Source organism: Sus scrofa, chromosome 10, assembly GCF_054392235.1.
Source record: "Sus scrofa isolate SSC_HxYL_T2T_F1_AM1 chromosome 10, Sscrofa_HxYL_maternal_Yorkshire_Landrace_v2.0, whole genome shotgun sequence".
Lineage (NCBI taxonomy): Eukaryota > Metazoa > Chordata > Mammalia > Artiodactyla > Suidae > Sus > Sus scrofa.
Genome location: NC_139392.1, coordinates 26,348,309 through 26,359,893, shown reverse-complemented (window position 1 = coordinate 26,359,893; position 11,585 = coordinate 26,348,309). Strand labels below are relative to the sequence as shown.

At 56.9% G+C, this 11,585-nt stretch overlaps 1 protein-coding gene across 1 annotated transcript in view; it reads right to left on the bottom strand.

Moving 5' to 3' along the window:
- Positions 1-11,585, bottom strand: part of IGFN1 (immunoglobulin like and fibronectin type III domain containing 1) — a 32,422-nt gene that overhangs the window by 19,171 nt on the left and 1,666 nt on the right. The window contains exons 2-11 of the mRNA XM_084980749.1: positions 11,112-11,158; positions 10,553-10,675; positions 8,980-9,119; positions 7,782-7,881; positions 5,681-5,722; positions 5,402-5,444; positions 4,456-4,633; positions 3,567-3,680; positions 1,539-1,707; positions 252-524 (exon numbers count right to left, since the gene is read on the bottom strand). Coding sequence (XP_084836875.1) covers positions 252-524; positions 1,539-1,707; positions 3,567-3,680; positions 4,456-4,633; positions 5,402-5,444; positions 5,681-5,722; positions 7,782-7,881; positions 8,980-9,119; positions 10,553-10,675; positions 11,112-11,118 — 1,189 coding nt within the window. The 5' untranslated portion in view covers positions 11,119-11,158. The remainder of the gene's footprint in view (positions 1-251; positions 525-1,538; positions 1,708-3,566; positions 3,681-4,455; positions 4,634-5,401; positions 5,445-5,680; positions 5,723-7,781; positions 7,882-8,979; positions 9,120-10,552; positions 10,676-11,111; positions 11,159-11,585) is intronic.

Here is an 11,585-nt window from a genome sequence, read left to right as displayed (position 1 = left end):
AGGGCCATCTTAGATCTGCGCCCCAGAAGAATTCGAGGCCCAGTGGAGTAGCAGGTGCCAAGGAGGGCTGGGTTGGCAAGAAGAGACCACACTGAGGGCATTAAGGATGGATATAAGGGGCTTTGCTGGTTCTGAGGGAGAGGGAATTGTGAAAGCAAGAACTGGACCCCGGGAGCCCCGCCCTCGCCTTCCTTCTGTCCCCAAGGTCTGGGGGGGCCCCCAGGCCAGGAAAGCTGGGGTAAGGCACTCACCTTCCACCACCAGCCAGGCGCTGGAGGCATGCAGCTTGGTGCCCAGGGAGTAGATGCCCATGTCTGCGAAGCGGGCCCCTCTCACCACCAGCCGGTGGGTCAGCCCATCCGTGGACACGAACACCTCGTATTTGTCACTGAGCTGGAGTGGCCGGTGCTGGAAAGTCCAGGAGGCACTGGGGCAGGGGCTGGAGAGTGTGCACTCAAAGACGGCTTCGCCGTGCTCCTGGCAGTGGACATCAGCCAGCGGGACCACTACCCGGGGGGGGATGGCTGCAGGGAAGCAGGGCACCATGTGATCCCATGCAGGGGCTGGAGCGCAGACCAGCTCAGCTACGGCCGCCCCGTCACCTTGGACAGGTCACTCCTTACGCCAGGTATCACTTTCCCCACATAAAATCGGAGTTATAATTAGGTTGCAAACTGTGACTCCAGCCCTGGCACTTCGTAATTCTAAATCTGCACATTCTAGCTGGGGGCCAGGGGGGTGCAGCAGGGAAACTGGCAGGTGGAGCGCTTTCGACCCGTGATCTGATTGGTCCTCACGACCACCTCCAAGATCCTGCTATTATTTCCCCATGGCCGGTAAGAAAATCGAGGCTTTGAAAGTTAAATGGCTTCCCCCCAACCCCACCCCACCCCCCCTCACCCAGTTAAGAGGTGGTTCTGCTGGAATTCACACCCAGGTCTGGCTGACCAAGACCCAAAGCCCCTGCACCTCTCCCCACCCCATGTAGTCCGGGGGTGTGGGGGTTCAAAGCCCACAGGTCAGGCTCCTTTTCAACCTTGACTTAGCCTGTTTTCTCTATGATGTACCTGCTGAAAGCTCCCCCTGCCCCCCAAGCCATTCGGGCTGCCAGATGCTGTGGGAGGGGGGCGGGGTTTGGGAAGGGACAGAGAGTGAGAAGGGAGGAAGGGACCTAGAGGCAGGAAGGGGAAGGGTCTGCACGGGGTACAGTGAGCCTGACACCCACTGGAGATTCCTGCTGGGAGTGTGCAGGAGGAGGACCTGCCCCAGAGAGGAGTGGGAATTAGCTGGATCTGGTCTCAGAGTGACTGGATACTGTGGACGCTCTGTGAGTGAGGATGAGGTGGTGTGTCCTATGTCTGAGACCCTCGGCGGAGCCCAGCCCAGCACCGAGACCTCAGGCCAAGAAAAGTCAGCGCCTAACTTAACTGCTTGGGGAGGCATTCCTCTCCCCAACGCGGTGAGGGGCCAGGCATGGCACCATACCCCCCCCCAGCCCCCGCCCCCGCCCCCAGACCTCTGCAGGGTGGACGGCTCACCGCTGGTCTCTAGTTCCGTGGAGAAGACCTCAACATCCTCTATCCGGATTTGGTAAATGCCGGCGTCCTCAGGCCGCAGGTCGTGGATCTGGAACTGATAGTGCTTCCCCAGGTGCCGCAGGCAGTGCTTGGTCTGATTGTCGAAGCCATACGGAATCATCTTGGCATCCTGAGGCCAAGAAAAGACGAGAAGGGTCCAGGGCCTCTGCGGGTCTACAGCACCCCCTGCCCCCATCCTGCTTGCCTCCGACCAGCAGCTCTCCCCACTGGCCCCAGCACCAAACAGCCTTGGTGAACCCAGAAAGGGGCGGGGCGGGGCGGGGAGTGGTGGTGGTGAAAAGCAGGGCCGAGGCAGGGAGGGCTGGGAGCGTGTAGTGGAGGGGAATAAAGGCTCTAGGAATATCCATGGCTCTTACCACAGAGTAAACAATCTGCCAGGATTATGCAAGAGACACCCGAGATTGCTGAGCTCGCAGATGGAGCGGAGCGACTACCGGAGGTGAGTAGGCGCCCTGAAGGGCTAGCAGGGGGCAGGGAGGTAGCAGCAGTGGCCAGGGGGCCCAGCACATTCATTCATGAGGAACCAGAGTACTACCAGCCACCTGCAAGGCACCACGAGACCTGGGCACCGAGGCACCAGCCGCCTTAGCCAAGCCGTGGATGGGTTGGCCACTTGCTGAATACGGACAGTCCGGGATCCATGGTGGTTCAGTTTGTGAGTTTTTGACTTTACAGTGGTGCAAAAGTGATGCACCTTCAGTGGAAACCGTACCTAGAATTTTGAATTTGGATCTTTCCCAGGCCAGCCTTGGGCAGTGCTGGCCAGCGCCAGCTCCAGCTCCTGGACAACCACCCCTACCCTCAGAACCACTCTGAACCAGACAACCATCTGTGTTCACTTTCAGTAGAGTAGCCAATAAATTACAGGAGCCAGCCAACACTCGATTATAAATGAGACTTTCTGTTCCATGATGTTGCCCAACTATGGGCTGATATTAGTCCTCTGAGCACAGGTAAGGTACGTGGCTGAGCTGGGATGTTTCGTAGGTGCGGGGTATCCAGTGTATTTCAACTTACAATTTTTCCATCTTACAAAGGGTTCATCGGGCCGTAATCCCATGGTAAGTCAAGGAAGGTCTGTATTAACCAGAGCTAACGCTCAGCTGCCTGCTGTGTGCCCGGCACTGTTTCAGGTGCACGGGACACATCAGTGAATAAATAAAGCCAATATTCCTGCCCTCAGGGAGCTGACGTTGTATGGAGAGACAGAGATAATAAACATCACAAATGACTAAATAATATAATATATGTACGAAAGAAGCAGAACTGGGGCGGGGGGGAAGGCGGAGGAAAGTGTGAGTCCAGGACAGCCGGGATGGGGCTGGGGACCCAGCAGGCCTAGAGGGGTGGCTGGGCTCTCAGCATGCTGAGGAGGTGGCCTCTGGGTGCCAGGGAGAGCCCTGCAGGCAGAGGGAGTTGCGAGAGCAAAGAGGGGGGATGAGGCCAGGAGCAGGAGGAGGCGGAACACAAATCATGCACTAGCTCATCATTACAACAGGTCCTGCAGATCCTTATGTTACAAATGAGGAAAACGAGGCACAGAGAAGCTAAGCATCTGCCTGAGGTCACACAGCCAGGAAGTGGTAGAGCCAGGATGAGTGTGACCACGGGACAGTGCTATGCTGTGCTGCTGATCCTGCCACCCACCCCCCGAGTCTGTCCCGTTCCCCGCCCCCAACTCCCACTGCTGCCCCGACATCTGGCTGATGTGTAATTACTCCTGGAGCCTGTGCAGGCATGTCTGGCAAGAGCTCCAATGGAGTGGTACACCTCTCGGAACCCTCTTTCAATCCTATGCCCTGGCTGGAGAGCCTGGCAGCTGGGTGAGCAGTTAGGGGCCTTGTGGACTGCCCGGGCCAGGGTTTGACCTGACCCCACGCAGGAACTCCACGGGAGCAGTGCTCACTGCTTGGGCACTGGGCTGCCCCAGGACCAGCAGCATCTGCCTGGGTGGCCCCTCCAGCTCACCTTGTACAGGTAGATCTTGCTCTCAGGACTCTTGAGATCCAGCTCCAGGTCAAACGTTGCGATTCCTTGCTTGTTGACCCTGATGTGTCTCAGGTTGGCGATGGCATTGACATACTAGGGGAGAGGAGCCCGCCGGGGGAGCCCTTCTGAGTGCACCCTTCAGGGCTCCATGTCCTCAGACCCAGCCTCCAGCCCCTGCTGGGCATGCATCGCCCCAGTTTACAGGTGAGTCTGTGTCAAAACAGACCGGAGAGAGGGGAGGGAGAGGCTGGGCCCTGGATGGGAGGTGGATGAACCACCCTCTAGCTGGTAACATATACTGTTTTTAGGGTAGTGAAAATGAGCTGTTTTGGGGTTTCCAGAAGACAAATTAGACCTTGACTATGGTTGGGTTAGACACAGAGCAGAGCTTTCTGCACAGTTTATAAGAGGCTGGTAATCCTCTTCACTGGAAGCCTTAGAAATAAGACAGGTACCCACGGTCGGGTGATGATGTAGGATGAGGAGGAGAAGGAGCTGCTGACCGGAAGCCTTTCCTGGGCTAAGCGCTTTAGGCACACCCTCTGCTTCAACCTCTTAGTAACCCTACGAGGTACAGATGCCCGTAACACCCATTTTACTAGCAAGGAAACCAAGACCCAGAAGCCCTAACTTTTCCAAAGCCCCAGATTTTAGCATCAGAGCCAGGATTGACCACGCAGGGGGCTCAATCTGGGCAGCCCCTCGAGCCAGCCAGCTCCAGCTGGGACTACTTCCCCAGGCGCCGGCGCGGGCGGCAGGTGCGCCTGCGCGCGGGGCGGGGCGGGGCGGGGCGGGGCGGGGCGGGGCGGGGCGGGGCGGGGCGGGGCGGGGCGGGGCGGGGCGGGGCGGGGCGGGGCGGGGCGGGTACCGGCGCCAGCTTCTCTTCGCGCTGCTTGCGCATCTGCTGCAGCCGACGCAGCATCCCGCGGAAGTCCACGATGCCGTACTTCAGGCAGATCTGCTCATAGTCCTTCCGGTCCGCGTTCATCAGCAGCTGCCACACCTGCTCCTGGTCTACCTTCTTCTCAGGGACGGGAGACGGAGCCCTGGGGAGCGGGATCAACAGGTCAGAGGCCAGGGGAGCCCCAGGAGCTGGTTTCCTCCGCTGGCCCCCGGACTGACGCCCCAAGGGTAGTGGGAGCTACCCTCTCCGCCCCGGAGGAAAGGGACGTGGAGACTGACCACGGTCAGAAATAGGCAGGGGTGACCTCACCCCAGCTTTCCAGGGAGAAACTCTGCTCTTGACTGCTTGTCTTGTGGATTTCAGAGCAGGGTGTTTTTTGGGGGAAATGCTTCTGTTGCTCTGAAAATCTTTTTTTTTTTTTTTTTTTTTCCCAGGACTGCACATGCAGCACATGGCAGTTCCCAGGCTAGGAGTCAAATCGGAGCTGCGACTGCTGGCCTACGCCACAACCATGACAGCGCAGGATCCCAGCTGCGTCTGTGACCTACACTGATGCTTATGGCAGCACCAGATCTTTAACCCACTGATGGGGCCAGGGATGGAACCCGCATCCTCATGGATACTAGCCAGGTTCGTTACTGCTGAGCCACAATGGGAACTTATGAAAATCTTTTTAAAATCATCGTTCTACTGGAGCCCCCCATTTTCCAAACCAATACATGAGGAACTGAGAAGGAAATGATTAAGTCAAGGATCCAGTGCTTTAAAGAGGAGCTGAATCTGGAGCTCCCAGCTCCTCCGCTTGGCCACTGGAAGTCCAGCTTCCCCGTATGTGTTGGGGGTGAGATAAGGGCCCCCCAGCTTGCATCAGGGGAGCCTCCAGACTCCCTGCAGACAAGTCCAGACCCACCTCTTCAGCATCTTCCGGAAGTCCATTAGCTCCTTCTTGAGGTCTGGAAAAGGCATGGGAATGAGGTCCCAGTCCTGAGATTAGATTTTCCATAGGAAGGGGATGGGGTGAGGAGGGGCTGGAGGAGGGCCCGGGGTCCATGCTGAGGACCTCGCTTTGGGAAGGGGAGCTCCTGTGGGGGGGATGTCTCTTGTGACCCATAAGCATCTGCGAGAGCTTGACCAGGTGGGAGCCCATCCCCCAAAGACCCAGGGAGATTCCTGACAACCTTCTACTTACCCTCTTGGGGCTCCTGCCTCTTGCGATTCTTCCGAAAGCCAACTGGACGGTAGAGGAGAGGAGACAGTGAGTGTGGACAGGCGGGGAGAGAGGCAGCATGCAGTGATGGCCTTTGAAAGCCGGCTGAGCCGGGCACTGACCACTTCTCTCCCCTCCACAGCTGGCAGCAGCCCAGTGACGGGGTGAGCAGTGCCAGGGATGCGCCCACCGCAAGCTCAGATACCCCAGTGTGACCAAAGGGGCCCAGACCCCATCACCATCTCATGCAGGGGAGACCCACTCATGTCTTCAGGACAGGGGGTGGCATGAATGGACAGAGTGACTGCCGGTGACCACAACCTGAACAGGGGCAGCTGCCCTTTCTCCCCATCTAAGAGCTGCCATTTCAGGGCATAGGCCCCATATTGCTAATTACTCCCCTAGAGAGGGTGGAAAGCTGACCACGGGCCTTCCCGGCTTCCCTTACAAACAGGAGTGGCCACGTGACACCATTCTGGCCAATGAGATGCAAACAGACAGCTCCAAGGAGTGTCTTAGAAAGTTTCTGCCTTCTTTTTTAAAGATTACATATAAATATAAATTATGTATAGATAAATATAATCGTAAATATATCCACACCCGAGGCATGTGGAAGCGCATGGGTCGAACCTCCTGGATCGAACCTGTGGCAACCTGAGCCACGGCGGTGACAACACCAGGTCCTTAATCTGCTGAACCACCAGGAAACTCCTCAAATTATATTTTCACATTTTCATTTTCTTTTTTCTTTTTTTTTGTCTTTTTAGGGCCCGCACCTGCAGCATCTGGAGGTTCCCAGGCTAGGGGTCAAATTGGAGCTATAGCTGCCAGCCTATGCCACGGCCACAGCAACGCAGGATCCGAGCTGTGTGCAACCGACACCACAGATCACAGCAACACCGGGTCCTTAACCCACTGAGCAAGGCCAGGGATCGCACCTGCATCCTCATGGATACGAATCAGATTCATTTCCACTGAGCCATGATGGGAACTTCATCCCATTTTATTTTCTCATTTTTTGTAAAACACAGAGCAGGAATACATGAAATAAATGAATATTTTAAATAATCATCTCATTTCAAAATCCTATTTTGCCTCAGGTTAAACCTATCTGATTTTTGACATTTCAAGGTGTCAGAATGAGACAGACAGTTCCATAGATCTCGGTCTCCAAGAGCAAATTAGTTTAATTTTCCTAAAACCTTGAAACTTTAACTAAAGAACAAAGCAAAATTTGCATTGTACTGTACAATAGGAGTTTCCTGCTCCTTTCCTTGCAAATAGTATCTGCTGAAGCAGTATCTATTTTTATAGTTGTAAGATTCTTTTTTTTAATTGAAGTATTGTTGATTTACATGCTTCTGTCAGCTTTTGCTTCCTTGGTAAAAGGGCCCGATGTCCCTGTGGCCACTTCTTCCCCTTTTTCCTGTCTGAATATGGGTTAAGTCTGGGTGTGTGGCAGCCACGCTACCAGGAAGAGGTGGTAAACCAAGCCTGAGGGAGGCAGATCCGTGGGATGGAAAGAGCCTGTCCTTCCAGGGACTGAGCTGTGGCTGGAGCCCTGGACGCCACCCAGAACTTGTCATCATGAAGGTTAAAGAAGTGGCTTTGTTTCTTGGGCTACACGCAGGAGGGTTTTTTGTTACTTGTGGGCCAAAGTGTAACCAATTGAGATATTTACCGTCAATCACCTGCTGACAGTTAATTTAAACTTTGGGAAACACCGTGCAGACCCCCCAGCATGTCTGAGAAAGGATCTGGCCTCTGTGTTGACTGTTTGTTTCCCTACAACATTAGACCTGTTCACAGAGGCCTGCGAGCGGTGGAGACACTGCGATCGAAGCCCACTGAATAAGTCAGCAGCAGATCAGCCCCTGCGCCCACTCCTTGGGGCCAAGAGAGTACCATCCAGAACATCTGCAGGGGAGCCCCTGTGGGTGTGGGCCTCCCCAGCCTCAGGCAGAGGTACAGGAAGCCCAGGGCTCTGCCCCCATGGAGCTTGGCCTCTGGGGTCCCCCTCCCCGTCCCCACAGCCACATGCCGGAGCACCGAGGGCTGGGCAGCAGGATGGGGGCAAGCCCACCTTCAATGACCGTGAGCCTCGCCACGCACGTGGCCTCCCCGTAGGCATTCACTGCTGTGCAGCGGTACACGTCCATGTCCTCACCTGTCAGCTTGTTGATCTGCAGAGAGGCCAAGGGCCAAGGATCAGGGCTAGCCACCCTGATGCCAGGCCACCCATGCCACCGCCACCCACTGGTCGTGACCATGTTCCAAAGATGGACAAGCCCCGCTCCTCGTCCTCACGGAGCCTGCAGCCTTCATCAGGAAAGCAGACTCCAGAACAAACACCTGCACCAGGACTCAGGTGACGTGGCAGAGGGAGCTGGCCCTTCTGCGTCCAACGGATCCGAGACTAAACACCGTCTCTGGCGTGTATTATGGATGGGCAGGTTACCTAACCTCTCTGAGCCTTAGTTTCTTTACATATGCGATGAGGATAATAATATCCCCAAAGCCGGGGATGGTCAGGATGGAAATGTATAATCTCTATCAAACCATTAATCCAGAGCCAGCACATAGTAGGTGTTCTGTGATTGGTAGCTGTAAAGAGTACCAATACTGACCAATATGGATTGAGTTCTCAGTATAGGTTGGGCACTGGTGAGGCATTTTACATAAACTTTTCCCATAGTTTTTTTTTTTTTTCTTTCTTTTTTTTCTTTAGAGCTGCACCCGCAGCATATGGAGGTTCCCAGGCTAGGGGTCTAATCGGAGCTACAGCTGCCGGCCTATGCCAGAGCCACAGCCATGCGGGATCCGAGCCGTGTCTGCGACCTACACCACAGCTCAAGGCAACGCCGGATCCTTAACCACTGAGCGAGGCCAGGGATCGAACCTGCAACCTCATGGTTCCTGGTCGGATTCGTTTTTGCTGTGCCATGACGGGAACTCCTACATAAACTTTTAATGCTCACAAAACCCCATAAAGAAGGTGTATTATTGTCCCAATTTACAGAGAAAGAGAGGCAGAGAGAAGTAACTTTTCAGGACCGAGGTAACCCAGGAGTGTAAGCCAGGCAGCCTGACTCCAGAACCTGAGTTTAAGCTCCACGTTCTCTGCCAGCAGAGGGACCCGGAACTTGCCCGGTGCACACAGGGTTCAGGCACTGGGTGCGGACTCAGCCCCCGCTGGGGGTACCTCTGCTTCCCCTGGGAGTGGAGACCTCCTCAGGGGCGGGCTGGGCAGACACCAGGAGGGGCAGAGCTGAGGTTCTGACCTGCAGTACGTGCTCCTTGCCGCCTGGGCTGGACGAGATCTGGTACTTGCTGGAATTGCTGAGGTCGCCTTTGGAGCACTGCCAGCGCACCTCGGGTCGGGGGTCCCCAGAGACCACAGCTCGGAAGATGGCATTTTTCCCTGCGGCAGGAAGAGGTGGGCGGGGGTCTGATGAGGGGGGAAGGCTGGTGGGACTTTTTATTGAGATTTTAATTCATGTTGTCGCCAGGCCCTTCAACTGCCTGTTCCAAGAAGGGTGTCTGGCTGCAGCCCCCGAGCCCTCAGGACTCCTGAGGTGTCGGGACAGCCCTCACCCAGCTGGTGTGCCTAGCCCGGATGGGAGCTGCAGCCATAGAGTCCACCAGGAAGGGAGGCCAGCAGGGCTGGGAGTGGGGTGGTGTCTAGGGAGTGGGTTAAGGAGCCCGAAGGCTTCTCCCCAGACGGGGAAGGGCATGAGTCTTTTTTTTTTTTTTTTTTTTTTTTTTTTGTCTTTTTGCTATTTCTTGGGCCGCTCTCGTGGTATATGGAGGTTCCCAGGCTAGGGGTCGAATCGGAGCTGTAGCTGCCAGCCTACGCCAGAGCCACAGCAACACAGGATCCGAGCCACGTCTGCGACCTACACCACAGCTCACGGTAACGCTGGTTCCTTAACCCACTGAGCAAGGGCAGGGATCGAACCCACAACCTCATGGTTCCTAGTCGGATTCGTTAACCACTGCGCCACGACGGGAACTCCGGGCATTAGTCTTTTGTGGGTCTCTGTCCACTCTCTGGGGGTAGGGCAACCTCAGAAAGGTCTGTCTGTGGTGCCCAAGGGGCCGGTCCCCAGACACAGGCTTCCAGCCTCAGGAAAGAGCTGGGGTTCCATCCTTGGCCTGGAAGCTTGGGGGCTCCCCCCCCCTCAAAGACCCCCAGGCTCTAGCCAGGAGCATGTAGAGAACAGTCTGGAGTAAACACCCACGAGCCCCACCCCCCCACCCCATGATGAGAGTCATGGTTTCTGGTAACTGTGCTGAGTGCGGACTTAAGAGTCAGCTTAAGAAAAATAAATGGCCGTATTTTTCTTAGGTCAAAACATTGTAAACTGAAACCTGTTGCAGGCACCGGTGTTGGGGAGAGAACACCAACCCACCCTCCCTGCATCCTGTTCCCACCACTCCCCCGGCCACCTGTCTCGGGGGAGGCGGGAAGGCTTCCAGAGTGGGTTCTTAGGGGCCCCACCCCTACCCCGTGAGCTGCGCGCGGGGGGGTTGGGGGGTGGGTGCTGGGCAGCAGGGTTGGGGGTTCAATTAACTCAGTTTCAAGAATGTGTCTGCAGTAGCTGCTGGGGATAGGACAGGGAGGGACCCGGGGCCCTCCACAACCTGCCCGTCCCCCCATCGAGCAGTCCCCACCCTGGTTCCCAAATACTGTGCCGTCGTAGCCTGCACCCCTTTTACCAGCCTGCTCCCAGGCCCCTGCGGTGGGGACCTGGTGGGGCCGGGGGACAGACTGGGGGTGGGGGGCGGTGCACGCAGAGGGCTGTGCACGAGGAAGGATCCCGCCGCCCCCTTGGCGCCCCTCCCGGGCCTCACCCTCCTGCAGCGCCAAGGTGACAGGCTTCTGCTCAAAGTCGGGCACACTGCAGCCCTGGGGGATGTCGTCCACCAGCTGCCGCACGCTCACCCCGGGCCTGGAGGGCCTCTTGAGGGGCTTCCCTGGAGAAGGAGGCGAGAAGCAAGCTGGGCCCTGGCCCAGGGGGCAGACCCCGCCCCTCTCCCACTGATTGCGGGGGGCATCCGCTCCCACGCCTCCCTCGAGAGCCGGGCCTTGGGATCTAGCGAACCTGGCGGGGGTCTTCCTGCAATGTGAGTGCAGCCCCCCTCGAAGTGGGCAGGGGGGTGCCCTGGGGAGACCCTGGGAGCATCAGGGCAGGGGTGTTAGCTGGGGAAGGGAAAAAGGGTGCCTCCCAGGCTTCAGGGCCCATGGGGGGCTCTGCACCCTGTATTCGAGAAAACGAATTAAAACCCAAAGCCGAAGTCAAAAAGGCAAAGAGATAGGTGAGCCCCCAGGCGCTCTGAGCCCTGCCCCTTCCTCCCGCGCCTGGTGGGCACGATGCGGGACTAGTGACGCCTAGGGGAGGGCTTCTCCCACCTGCCATGCTTCTGGCTTCTCTTTGGCTGCAGGGAGTGGTGACCGATCTGAGAACAGAAAAAACAGAATTGCTTATCTAACCCGGTTCCTGCGCGCGCACACACATGCACACACACACACACTCACACACACACACACCCGCCACCCAGGGAGCAGGGAGTGTAGGATGCTGCTGTCCCGGTTGTACCTTGTCCAGGTACCAGAAACTGTGGGACTGAGCTACAGACCGTCCCAGTGGCCTCCTAGGAGGACCCAGACCCGATGGTCCCTCAGAGGGTGGGACACAGCCTTCCCCAAAGTCAGGGAACCAAAGCCTGGCATCTGGATTCTTCCAGCTGTTTCACAGCCTGGCCCCTGGACTTTGGAATGTGAGTTTTCCAGGGACACCCTGTGGCCTCCGGGCTCCTCCCCCGCTCCCAAGATTCCCTCGCAGGGTCCCCGCAGCCCTCCACCCCCCACCTCCCTCCAATCTGG